At 45.3% G+C, this 14,017-nt stretch overlaps 1 protein-coding gene and 1 long non-coding RNA gene across 2 annotated transcripts in view; one reads left to right on the top strand and one right to left on the bottom strand.

Annotated features, from left to right (window-relative positions):
- Nucleotides 1-11,826, bottom strand: part of TNFAIP8 (TNF alpha induced protein 8) — a 122,650-nt gene extending 110,824 nt beyond the window's left edge. Inside the window, exon 1 of the mRNA XM_027099608.1 lies at nucleotides 11,714-11,826. Coding sequence (XP_026955409.1) covers nucleotide 11,714 — 1 coding nt within the window. The 5' untranslated portion in view covers nucleotides 11,715-11,826. The remainder of the gene's footprint in view (nucleotides 1-11,713) is intronic.
- Nucleotides 11,827-12,052: 226 nt separating this feature from the next.
- Nucleotides 12,053-13,718, top strand: LOC113616315 (uncharacterized). Its single transcript, XR_003431263.1, has 2 exons — nucleotides 12,053-12,349; nucleotides 12,462-13,718. It is a non-coding gene; the product is annotated as an uncharacterized LOC113616315 (long non-coding RNA).
- The last annotated feature ends 299 nt before the right edge of the window (nucleotides 13,719-14,017 follow it).

The following is a 14,017-nucleotide window of genomic DNA, read 5'->3' on the forward strand; positions in this document are numbered from 1 at the left end:
AGCTCGGTGCTTTGTGACCACCTAGAGGGGTGGGATAGGGAGGGTGGGAGGGAGGGAGACGCAAGAGGGAAGAGATATGGGAACATATGTGTATGTATAACTGATTCACTTTGTTATAAAGCAGAAACTAACACACCATTGTAAAGCAATTATACTCCAATAAAGATGTTAAAAAAAAAAAAGAATATGTGTTTCCAGATGTGCTTTAAAATAGTATCTGCTAGTTTTCAAATTAAAAATCCAATTAAAGTCTTCATGTGAATTGCATGGAACCACAATTTTAATTGCAGTCTTTACAATGTGGACTTTTCTGACCAGAAACATTGAATGGATTTTCAATTATTAAATTTAAAAAATGTCACTAAGTTAAAAAAAAAAAAAGGAATCTAGGCGAGTCAGCACAATAAGAGCCAACTGATGGAAAACCCAGCAAGGCAATAGAGGAGGGGAAGGGGCCAAGCAGCCAATCAGCTGGGAGCCAGTATCTTATGAAGGACTTCTGTTTCAATGAACTGCTCATGGTGACAGTAAATGATTTCATCTGTACTGTTTTAATGAAAATTTGCCTTATAACACTTCAAATCATTTTTTAAAGCTTATAGCAAATCATGTACTCCAAAATATCTCAAAGGTGTTCTTAATTCAAAATGACCTCTAGGATGCCTAACTGGAATTGCAAAGAGCTGTTGGGTGTTGATTTCTCACAGACATAAGATTAATCACTTGACTCAGAGTTGTAGCATTCAGCATACCAACCTAGGGCAGCTTTGAGTTCCCAGAATTAGAGAAGAACCTTACACCCCTTACTCCCATACTCAGCTCCAGACTCGTTATTAGCAATAGTCGATTAAAAAACAAATGAACAGGAGCTTCCCTGGTGGCCCAGTGGTTGAGAGTCCGCCTGCCGATGCAGGGGACACGGGTTCGTGCCCCGGTCCGGGAGGATCCCACATGCCGCGGAGCGGCTGGGCCCGTGAGCCATGGCCGCTGAGCCTGCACGTCCGGAGCCTGTGCTCCGCAACGGGACAGGCCACAACAGTGAAAGGCCTGCGTACCGCAAAAAACTACCACACACAAGATGTTATTACAACTTTAGCAACATGAATTCAGGACTAAGAGAAGAAACACAGGCTCCCAATGTCTGCACTGCATTTTGGAACAGCGTCTCCACTGCGTCCCTGTTATTAGAGTCACCAGATGAGAAGCACACCTAGCCCTGCTTCTGCTAAAGCCAATTCTCAGCTGCCCAAGCATTCTGCAGGGTGCAGTCTCTGCACAATGACCATCAGGAAGTTTTCCCAGCTTTTACTAAATTTGCCTCACACAAGATTCTACAACCTGAGGACAAATTTGCCATCACTCAGATTGGCACTCTTCTGTACAAGCCAATAATGAAAGACACATTCCTCTGGGTTATTAAAGTTGTCCAACTTCTTCCCAGTATGAAAAAGGATATAAATGTTATCTTCTCAATTTGGGAAGTACAGCTCCATTCATCTTGAACTTCCACATCCTTACTTTGAAATACATTTGTGAATCACATCTGAAATAAACATAGGACTTTTAGTACAATCTGCAGAGGGCAACGGTCTGTGAACAACAGACCCTAAGTGCCTGGATATGGCCCCGCAGACTCAGTCTTAATCTGAACTTCTCAGAGGAGACTGTGGTGGCTTGTTGAAGGTCACCAGGTGAGTCAGTGTCAGCTGGGCACACTCTCAAGGTTCTTCTTTCTACTACTAAAAACACCAGAATGTCAATTATATCTCAATCTTAAAATATGAACAATAAAATGAGACATAAACTATGAGGTAGACTCTGACTGGTTGGAAAGATAACAGCTTTTGAGAGCTTACAGAAAATGAAGGAGTTTTTAGCAGTTTTGTTGAGGGGTAATATCCTGTAGCAGTTCAAAGCACAGGTATGGGATGAAGCTGAACTGCCCGGGTGTGACTCCCAGCTCAGCCAGGAATCTATGGCAGGTTATTTGACCTCCCCAAGCCTCAGTTCCTCATCTGCAAATGCAGATTAACAACAATACCTTTCTCACAGATCTGTTAGGAAGATGAATTTAATAATGTGTATAAAGCATTTAGCACAGTGCCCGGCCCATCATAAGTACTCAAAAAGTGTTTGTCATGATTACTGTTACTGGGGGTGTAAACATTTCCATAAAGATAAAGAACTCTCTATTTGATGAACATCTTCTGGGTTTCAATGCAGCATGCTGTCTCCAAAGTAAATACTGCTATTTTTAGAAACCCACAACATTAAAAAGTCACTACTAGTAGTAATTAAGTTCATATATGTGATTAACACCTTCCACATCTTTTTCTCCCAACTACTCATCATGGGTAGATAATTTTAATTCCAATAAAACCTGAGATGATTATTATCAGTAATAGTGATGGCTCAGCTAGACAGCTTCTAGAGCATGGGAGCCTGGGGCTGGTGCAGATATTATTTATCTGCCCAATAATCATGTCTCTTTCCCTTGTTCCCATTGGTACAGCCAACCTCCCAAAGTAGAAGTTTTCCCTTAATGTCCATTACTTATTTTCACAGCTTCCCTTGCAGCTGTGACTCAGTTGTGGTCAGTGAGGCCTGAGGAGGCTTCAGGAAAGATTTATCCTCTGATGAAAAGAGATGGACAGGGAGGGGGAAGGGTAAGCTGGGACAAAGTGAGAGTGGCATGGAAATGTATACACTACCTAATGTAAAACAGATAGCTAGTGGGAAGCAGCCGCATAGCACAGGGAGATCAGCTCGGTGCTTTGTGACCACCTAGAGGGGTGGGATAGGGAGGATGGGAGGGAGATGCAAGAGGGAGGAGATATGGGGATATATGTATATGTATAGCTGATTCACTTCGTTATAAAGCAGAAACTAACACATCATTGTAAAGCATTTATACTCCAATAAAGATGTTAAAAAAACAAAAAGAGATGGACATTACAAGAGAACAGATTTATTGCTGCTCTCTCTGCCCACCCCTCTCCCCACATCCACAAGCTCCTCCTGTCTTTGAATGAGTTTGGAGAAGCCTGTGATACCCACCGCAGAAGAAACTATTTTCTGTCTATGAGGCGGCAAGTCTGCAGAAAAAAAAAAGGTAACATATTAAGGATGGGAGAAGAGAAGGATGGAAAGAACCTGGTCCCTGATGATGCTGTTTGAGGCACTGATTCAACTCTGGATTGGATCAACCCCAGACTCCCTTCACGTAAGATAATTTAATGTCTTTACTGTTCAAACCACTGGTAGCTGGGCATTCTCTTACTTGCAGCCTAAAGCATCCTAACTGTTATGGGCTGAATTGTGTCCCCCCCCCACCACTAAGAGAATTCATATGTTGGAGTCCTCACCTCCAGTAACTCAAAATGGGACTGTACTTGGAGATAGGGTCTTTAAAAAGGTGATTCAACTACAGTGAGGTTCTTCTGGTGTGCCCTAACGCAATCTGACTGGTACCCTTATAAGAAGAGATTTGGACACACAGACATGAGGGGCACATGTACAAAGGAGGCTGAGAGAATTTGTTGCCAGCAGCTCTGGGCTACAAGTAATATTAAAGGAAGTTCTTCAGGCTGAAGGATTAAAAAATACCTGATGGAAACGGATCTACACTAAAGAATGAAGAGCCTCAAGTAAGTGGATAAATATAAAAAACTTTTTCTCATGTTCTAATTTCTTCAAAAGATCATTGTTTAAAGTAAAAAATAATAACCATGATTTCTGAAGATTATATATGTAGACGTAAACCATATGATAATAACACAAAGGGTATTATTTGTAACACTCCTGCCCTTTTTTATGACCGTGCTGCTCGGCTTTTGGAACCTTAGTTCCTGAATCAGGCCACCACAGTGAAAGTGCCCAGTCCTACTACTGCACTGCCAGGGAATTCCCCGTAATACCTTTACAAAAGAGATTGTTGTAGATAGAATTCTGCCCCCTCCCCCTCAAAATCTTAGGCTGAAGCCCTAATCCCCAGTGTGACTAGAGATAGGGCCTTTTGAAAGATAATTAAAGTTAAATGAGGTCAAAAGGGTGGGGTCCTAATCTAATATGACTGCTGTCCTCATAAAAAGAAAGTGAGAGAGATACCACAGATGCATGCACACAGAGAAAAGACTATGTGAGGAAACAATGAGAAGGTGACCATCTGCAAACCTAGGAGAGAAGCCTCAGGAGAAACCACACCAGTCAACACCTTGATCTTGGCCTTCCAGCCTCCAGAACTGTGAGAAATAGATTTCTATTGTTTAAGCCACCCAGTCTGTAGAATGTTGTTATGGCAGCCCTAGCAAACTGTTACAGTGATCTGGTATACTATCTGTTATCATGAATATACAAATACTAGGGCAACCAAGAAAGGAAACAGAAAAGACAGACTGAAGGGTAAAATTTGGGGTGGACATGCTTGTAGGGAACTCAGACCAGGTATGCACCAGGAAGACTGTGGTGATTCATTCTCTGGCCTGTGGTTTGTCTCTGCAAGTCACTTCCCAACCTCTTCCACCTGCCCCTTTTCCCAAATTGTGAGGCTAGAAGGCCCCTTGTGCGCTGGACTCGGGAGCAGCAAACCTGGAGGATTGCTGGCTAGAGAGGAAGGCTGAGGCAAGACTCAGATCAGTCCATTTTTATACTTGTGGGTCCCTGGTCAAATATTTCAACCTAGAGGGAAAAAATAGTGGTTCTACTAAAATTAGGACTATGTAGCATCAGTAGCAGACCATTATTAAATAATTTTCAAGGCCCCTATTAGAATGAGAAATTGAAAACTGACGAGAATTCAGAAGTAGGGAAGAAAGTCTCAAGTACTTACACAACTCAAAATGCAAAAAAAAAAAAAGCAAAAGAAGGAGGAGGAAGAAGAGAAGGAAGAGGAAGTAGAGGACAAAGGGGGAGAAGGGAGAGGGGGAGGAAGTTACAGCAAGACAGCTTCAGCAGTCTATTGTCCATTTTCCCATCACCCACCATTTCAACATGAGAGGGGCACGGCACTCTCAGAACAGGATAGCTTCCTGGAGGTGCCAGGACCTCAGGACAGGGGAGTAGACCCAGGGAAGGGAAAACAGGCTACTTGGCAACTCAAGAGTCTTGGGCCTGGGGCTCCTCCCAACAGGTGTCACTCCTAGAAAAAGGGCGCCCATCCCATGTCAGTGATCTACAAAGCGTGAGGTGTCCTCAAGTCAGCAGCACACTAAAGGATGAGGTCAGCATTGCCAGTGATTCGAAATCTAGATTGTGAACAAATGAACACTGAGCAGACTCCCTGGTGTCTCTGCTTCGTGGCTTTCAATTCCTGGATCCATTTGTGGGATGCCACTACTGGTTTTGGTTGTTATTTTTTGTTCTTGACCTGGTTGTTGGTCAACAATTTTTAACCCAGTGAGGACCTACTTGAAAAACCACTTTGTTATTTCCTAGGATGGGTACACAGGTGTTCATTTTGTGCACGTTCATGTTAATCTTCTTTAAACTTTAAAGTCACTCTGTACTTTCAAGAGGTTTGCACTTTTCCACTGCCAAAAAAAAAAGGAGGTGGGGAGACACCTACAGATACTGCCTGAATAATCTTTACAGAACGAGACATTACAACCGATCTCCCAGGCTAGGGGTTTTCAGTTCGCTGTGCATCAGTCACCAGGGGTGGGCATGGGGGGGCGGGGAGAGAATTGTTAGAAAGGCAGATTCCCTGGCCCGGCCTTGGTGATGCCACAGTAGGTGGAACTATGGCCCCAGATGAGCCCTAAAATATAGCACGTTGGACAAGTTCAAAATTTCATTTGGGAGATCACCTCTGTGGCTGCCCAGATAATTGCATTCTCAAACCACAGGGCAGGAACCCGGGAGGCTCCTTGTCGACACAGTCTCTCTCCTTGGCAAAAAGAGTGGCTGTTCTTTCAGGAACCTTCAGGTGTTCCAGGCCATAAAAGCAAAGGAGCAAAATGGCTAAGTATGTGCAACACAGAGACCATCACCGGATGCTCGGGGAGGGAGGGCTGAGCTCACCACCTCTCCCAGGTACACTCTGTGAGTCACCGGGGGGCCTATCCCTGCACCAAGGCAGAAAGAATTCCATCATTAAGTCTAGACTGCTCTGCCCTTCCAGGGCGGTGATAGTATTGAATCAAACACCAGCCACTTCCCAGAAAACTACCTCATCTTTTTCAAGAGAGAAGAAAGGGAGAAAAAGGGAGTTGTTTCCCAATCACAGAGGGGTGGAATCAGGTATTGGACTTCTTTCTTAAAGGTCTGAGTCATCAAAGATTGTTTTGAACTTTGCAACCTCTGGCCAACATTTGTACCTGCAGTTTTTCTCAGAAGACGGTGGCATTTCCGTAGAACTCCCTACTCCAACATGTTCCGTAGAATATGTTGCATCTACATGTATATGAGAGCCTGAGCACAACTCAAGAGGCCGAGATGGGAAAGGATGAGGACAGTGGGACTCCACCAGGACTGGTTGAGTCCCACTGGTTGACAGTCATAAGGAACTCATTTTTTGAAATAAATAAAATAACAGCTGTGAGTGGAGAAGGCTTGAACTAAATGAATTTGGCTTGAAGGAATAAGAGCCAGGCTTAGAGAGGGTATTGGCCAGGTGGGCTGGTTCTTCCTTTTTGGCTCCTTTCAAATATTCATGAGTGTCCTGTGTGCCCTGCAGAGTGCTGTGTTCCCAGAAGAGCTTGCCCCAGTGGACAACCTTGAAGATAATGTCCCTGCCCTCTGCCCCTCGGAACTCTCACAACTTCTCTTGAAGACATGCCAGCCCGAGTCCCTTTGCAACACCAAGGGCAGCTGAGACATAGCTTCCTGTCTGGCTTGGAAAACCTGGTTTCATATCCATTACCTGTTTTAAATAAGGGCCTCCATAGGCTAAAGGCCAACCCACTGCTCACAAATGAACTGTAACGGGCCTTTTAAAAGTGTCTCTCATGCATAGGGAGGGTTTACTGGATGCCATGGCTCTTCTGCTCAGACACGTAAAACCCAGATGCCCTGCTCTGGCTCATTCTCTTTAGCAGCTGCAGCAGCGGCAGCAGCAGCAAGAGTTCCCTATATAATCACATGACCCTGCAGCTGGGAATAACTGAAATTGCGCTACATGCACCCCCTTCTCTGGGCTTCTCTGGCTTCGTCAGAGGCAAAAAAAGGAAAGTTCATGCTAAAAGCACATGTGGTAACAGTCACCACTCTCCCTCTCTGCTCCACTATGGCCCAGTACAAACACCATCGTCTTGAAATGAGAGCAATGTGGCCAATCCAACAAAGTAGACCACTTGCTTCTGCACATTGGACACCAGGAGAGGAACATCCTGCCTTAATCCACACAACAATCCTATGATAGAAATACCATCCCCACGTTTTAGGTAAAGCAATAGGCTCAGAGAGCTGAAGTAGCTTATCCCAAGTCACACAGCTAGTGGTGGCTGAGACATGAACAGCTGATTCCAACAGTGTCACGTGACCCAACCACTTTTTGACTAAACTAAAAGTCATCTTCATTCCCAATGTTTAAGGAAATGACGACAAGTGGAATTTTGGACTTAATTCCATTCTCTGTTATTAAAGAAACAAACCCCAATGTGCTTATAAGTCAGCTTGGGTTGTTCCAGGGGAGGCCCATTCCTGTGACCTCCCAGCCATTTTTTGTTTCTTTTTGGTGGGGAAGGTGGCTGCATGCCTAGCCCCTGGTCACCCTGAGTGAAATATCATCATGTTGGTCAATCACCCCTCTTGTTCTATATAAAAAAGCACAATCCGGGAATTCCCTGGCAGTCCAGTGGTTAGGACTCTGAGCTTTCACGGCGGAGGGCCCGGGTTCCATCCCTGGTTGGGGAACTAAGATCCCACAAGCCGCATGGGCGGCCAAAAAAACCTCCACAATCCTGGGAAAACAAACTTGCTGACGCCCATCCAGCTTTGCAGCTGGCTCTGCATCTTTGCTACCTTGGTTCTGAACCATAAACACTTTCTTCTAGAGAAAAAGCAACCTATCCCTAAAAGGATGGGTGGATGTTATTTGATTATTTTGGAGCATGTGACATTTTAAAACAAATTTCTCAGGTAACTTCCATGCTTGACATGCAAGGCCAAGAAAACCAAATCTTATGGAATCACGTTTATTGCAGTTATACCACTGGTGATTTGAAACAGACGTCAGATGAAAGATGCTTATTTCAACTTCTTATTATTGAGAAATAAAAAATATTTTGAAAATGGTTCATCTACTGTTCTAAGGAATTGCCTTTACTTTCCTTTGTGAAACTCAGAAGAATTCTGAACCCATCTTTGCCATTATCAATTTATCTTCAGGGACTCGTTCTTACCAGCAAACATTTTCATGCAAGTCACTGGTCCTCTTGGATCCCAGGCCTTGGTGCAAACATGAGAGGGCTGCACAGTGCCACGTACACAGTAGGAGCTCAATAAATGCCCGCTGCGTGAATGAATGGTGCCCCTGAAAGCTGGACAGAGGGGATGCGCCTCCAAACTTGTATAACGGCCACTGTTGTAGTCTAAGACTCATGGGCCAAATGGTGCCTCTCACATTCTAGAATTATCTACCTCCTACTGTAGCTCACTTCCTTTTCTTAAGGCCAAAATATAGAATGCGAACTGACGTTCGCTGGTTACTACTTGACCTCGTTTACATTTTGCAACAAGGTTCACTGATTTTTTTTTTTTACCCTCAATGAACCATCTGTTTTTAGCTACTGGGAAGCCCCACTGAGGTACAAAAGTCTAGAAACTGCAGTTGGCTCAGACCCCAGGGCCAAAGTCATCAAAACCAGAGATGGGGGAGCAGGAAGTAAACTGCTTCTCACAGGGAAACATGAAGGTTGGGGTGTTAAAAGCTCCTTTTCGGTGTTTGTTGAATGCTTACTCTGTGCATTTGGTATTAAATGCAGGATGTGGGCAGCGTGAGGAGAGTTGAGGTGATAAAAGTTTATCTGGCACCACACGGTGCCTTCTCTTAAACTCTGCAGCAGAGCTGATTATCTCTGTGAATGCCAAACTTAGGAAAACTGTCCCATTTTTGTCCGGGTGGGCCCCTGTGCGTGTCCCCAGTGCCCGAGTCAGTGCCCATGGTACTGGGGTTGTGCTACCGCTCCCTTCTCCCTCCGTGAGAAAACAGGTGGCCTTTATTTGTTATCACCCACCCTCCTCTGCCTCCTGGAGGTCATCCCATGGTCAAGCCCTCAATTTGTACCAGGCAAGGATGGAGGGGGTGGAGAATGGACTCTTCTGCATGGTGTGGAAGCAAAGCTCAATTCTGATTGAGGACGAAAGAAATCTCCAAGAAGGAAATGTGTTCATTCCAAGGGGCTGATCCAAGTAGACAAGGATTAATTTGAATCAATTAACTATGAGGTCTCGCGAGTGCCTGGCACTGTGGCAGCCTCAGCTTCAAGGATCAGCTACCTGAAGTTCCCCAAGTCGTAAACCACCTAGAAATCCCCTCCTCCCCCAAACTGCATTTCCTAATGAGTACTGTTTGGATGCAATCATTTCTCTCCACACACCCTTTCCTCCAATTTCAACAGAATAAAAAATTGCAGAGAACAGTCCTCATAAAATACTCTGTTCCTGGCCCTTGCAGTGTGCATGCTCACCCTCAGTTTCTGCCATTCTGCTGGACTCCCAGAACAGCCTGTCTGCAACACTCACAACACAGATGAAGACTATATCCAGCAATATAGTCAGAAACAGAAAATTAAGAGGCAACAAAGATAAGCAGATTTTCCAGCTCATGCCATCCCTTTCCTCATTGAATTTAAACACATTAGAACAAAAGGCACTACAGATTCAAGTCTCTCTTAAAGAAAAAAAATTTAAAGGAGCATCTGTGCAGGAGCACTACAATTTGGCGGGAACTTTCTTATATTCAATAATTTATTAATGATTCTTAAATTAGCAGATAATCTAGATGGATATAATGGCTTAGAAGACCTATATCTGTTAATGCAAAGACCTTAACACCAAACATTCAATACCTAAGGTATTCATATTTTACAGGGAGGTAAATGGTAGTCCACTTCCCTAAACTTTATTTACTCAAATTACAGGTTAAAAACTCAAAAGCTGAGCAAGAAGTGGCAGAGACAAGTAATGTATATGAAGGGGAACTGGCATCCCCCGCCCCAAAAATCTACGAAAAAGCCAATTGTGTTACTGGCTAGAATATTAACAATAACTTGCTGACAACTCCCCATGACAGATCTAATTAGAAGGTGGCAATAAATGTTTCCAGGTGTTTAATTAAGTGTGATAATTATTTCTTTCCTTAAAGACAGATGGAGTCATATGTTTACATTTCAAAGCATAATGTTTCCTTAGTTAAAACACTGTGGAAACACTTTTGTGTAACACAAGATTCAAACCAGGATAAAAATATCTGCTGTGATAAGCGGCACTTAAAGTGATTTATCAGCTCTAACTTTCATATCAGCTCTAACTTTCACAATGGCAACTTAGAGCCTGCTCTGTTCTGGTTATTTCCTTTAACCACATAGTTTTGTTTTCCTTATGCCTCAATGAATAATTTCTACTCAACAGGTCATTTCCCTACCAGCATCTCCTAAATGAATTCTTATCATGAAGGTGGGGAAATTTTATGGGTATCTCTACTTTCACAGCAAGAAGATAGCAAGAATAAACTGAGATACAGAAGAATTCAGGGACTATCATAATTGGATGGGACCTCAGCAACCAGGGAATCATTTTATTGATGGATTAAAGTACTGTACTGCTATCAATTAAATCTGCTTTTTAGGGCAGAAATACACCCTACATTGAGATAGTATTGACCCCCAATAAAAATAATTTATGCAAGGATGGAATTATCAGTCTTAAGTAACTCCAGGATTTCTTTGTTTCAACACTGAACACTCAACTACTGTCTCCCTCCTCCCATGATTCTCTCAGGGTACTGCTCTTCCTACCTAGGGCTGTGTTTTATCAGTTGGCTTTAGCAATAGGGTGTCACTGAATCAATAAACATCTTTTAGGCGCCCAAGCCCGGTTGGTCAGAGTGGTCTTGAACATGCCTATCAGCCGCCCTGGGTCCGAGGGCGCTCATCAAGTGTTCTTGCATCAGGTTTTGAAGGCTGAGAGTCGAGAGGGCGCGCAAAGACACGGGCGGACACACAAACACACACACAAACTTTCTTCCTCAAAGGAAGTCTCCACCGAACGATCTCAAGGCAAAACTCTAGTCCCTGCCCATTTTACAATGCAGGGTTGGATTACAATCTCAGGCTAGCATCTCGGTCTGCAATCTGGGGCATCCTGATAACCGGGCCAGTCCTTTCGACAGCAGGAGCTGTTACCAGGAGGGCGTGACACGTAGTGGGGGCCGCGTCTGCAGAAGGAAGCAAGGAATAGGGAGGGATGGGGCTCAGTGCAGGAGGTGGAAGTTAAGGGGTCAGCCCAAATCGGTAAGGGCCCCGAGCTGGAGGTCTCAGGTTGTCTCTGCGCTGCAGGAACTGAGTAAAACTCTGCGGAGTTTTCGGAGCTGTGCGCGTCTGCACACACACGCACAAACACACACACTCGCTCACACGCACTCACACCCACTCCCACCCACTCCAGAGACTCTCGGCGAGCTGAAAGCGCGCGCCCTCAGGAGCAGCCCACAGCCCAGCAGCCGGGGAAGGTTGCGAGGGTGTGTGCGGAACCGGCGCGCCCAGGAAGCACTTACTCGGAAGAGGGGGCCCGGTGGCGCCGGGACGCCAAGAGGCGAGCTGGGCGATCTGACGGCGCGGAGCTGCCTAGACTCTTGAACGTTCGCGGGGCCCCGCGGACTCGAGCAAAGCGCGGGCCAGAGACGGCGGGAGAAAAGGAGCCAGGGGCAAGGCAAAAGAAACGAGGGGCGGGGTAGGAGGAGGAGCTAAGGAGCCGGGGGCGGGGCGGAAGGTGGAGTTAGGAGGCTGGGGGCGGAGCCGGACAAGGAGGAGGAGCCGGGAGGTCGGGGGCGGAGCGTGCGGAGGAGGAAGAGCGGAGCAGCCGGGGAGGCAAGGTAGAGGAGGATCTAGCGGTCCAGGGCGGGGACGGGAGGAGAACCCCAGCGGCCGTGACTGGGCAGACTGGGCCTGGCGTTGGGGGTCAGGAGTGGCCAGAGCTCCGGAGACCGCGGAGGAGAGCTGGACAGCTACCTGGGAGCTGGACTTGAGCTGCAAGGCAAGATTTTTGGGCGCGAGGAGCCAGGACAGGCTTGGGAGATATGCAAGGAAGACGTTACCTTTCGGGTCTCTCAGTTTCTTCAACTGTGAAAATGAGATACCAACCTCGTAGTGAGTTGAGTCGGTTAAGTGAGCTCATGCCTGGCACCTAACAAGTACGCATGAATTTTATCATCTGTTATCTGTTGCCGTTATCATCCTCATCATCATTTTCCGTATAAGCCCCTAAATCCCGCCTGCTCTTAACGCTGTGTGTGTGTGTTTCAGCCTCTACTGGCCTCAGGTCTACCTGGCGATACCTGACGCGCTAGCGATTCCTAGTTTCAATTCGCGGGGGGTGCAGGGCTCCCTCTCAAAGTTAAAAGGCTCATTGGCTCCTGGGAAGCCAGACCGGTCTGTGGCACCCCCGTGGACTTCAGTGACTGCCCCTGCCCACGGAGCCGAAGGCTGGCTATTCATTGGAATGGGACCGAATCTGGGCCTTCCTTCTGGTGAAGAGCCCTGACCCGGGGTAGCCATTCTCAAGGGCGAAGGTGCTGGACCTTCGTAGGAGTGTGATGAACCCGTCCTCCATTAAGCACCTACTATATGGTAGTTCTGTGCAGAGGGCTGGGAATATGAATAATACTAGCAAAACTTAACATATGCAGGTCACTTATAATCCTCACAACAACTTATAAATGTAGATCCTGTAGCTACTTTAAGTTTTACAAAGGGAAAGGGAGGCATAGTAAAGTAAAATACCCTACCCAAAGTTACACATTTAGGAAGTGGCAGAGCATGGCTGGGACACAGGAAAGTAAACACTTGTTAGGTGAAATAGACTAAAATCACAACACATTTGGGTTTAATGCCCAAAATAGGAATATACAGAAGATGTATACAGAAGACGTAAACATCTCTTAAACAGAGATGTTTAAGACACTGTTCCTGTGGTTATAGCTATGGGGAGGGGAGTGTCAGGAAGATTTTTCTGAAGGAGGTGATGTCTAAGCTCAATTTGGAAGAAGAAATGGGAGCTTCACAGCACCTATAGGTGGAGAAAGGACACAGTAAACATTTTTCAAGCATTCAGAAGGGTTAGGGAAGAAGTGGAGATTGGAATGAAGCTAAAACAATAGAAAAGGACCAAATCTAAGCGCGTTCTTCCAATAGGAGCTGAAGAACATTAATTTGACCCTTGTTTTGGAGAAAGTCAGAAGGATTTTAAGCATGGGAGACATGTCAAATGTTCTAGAAAGGTTAATCTGAAAACAGCATAGAGAATACCAGAGCCAGGAAACTTGACTTATGGAGTTATTGAAATAAGTCAGATTGGGATACAGTGGTAGGCAGAATAAGAACTCCAGGAAAGATGTTCACACCAGAATCCCCAGAACCTGTGAATATGTTACCTTACATGGCAAAAGGGACTTGGCAGGTGTGATTAAGGTTAAAGATAATGAGATGGGGAGATTATCCTGGATTATTTGGGTGGATCTAATCTAATCATATGCTTCCCCTAAAGTAGAAGAGTGAGTCAGAGATTCAAAGCATGAGAAGGGCTTGACCTGGGTCAGGAGCCAAGGAGGGTGAGTGGTCTCTAGAAGCTGGGAATGGACCTCAGTCAACAACAACAACAACAAAATGGGAATCTCAGTTCTACCACCATAAGGAAATGGATCCTCCCTTGGAGCCTCCAGAAAGGAACTCAGCTCTACTGACACTTTGAGTTTATCCTGGTGAGACCCATACTGGACTTCTGACCTGTAGAACTGTAAAATAATAAATGTATGTTGTTTTAAACCCCTAAATTGCTGTTAATTTGTTGTGGCAGTAATAGG

The sequence above is a fragment of the Aethalodelphis obliquidens genome, unplaced genomic scaffold (genome assembly GCF_003676395.1).
Source record: "Aethalodelphis obliquidens isolate GAN/ISIS:26980383/991018 unplaced genomic scaffold, ASM367639v1 scaffold4, whole genome shotgun sequence".
NCBI classification, from domain to species: domain Eukaryota; kingdom Metazoa; phylum Chordata; class Mammalia; order Artiodactyla; family Delphinidae; genus Aethalodelphis; species Aethalodelphis obliquidens.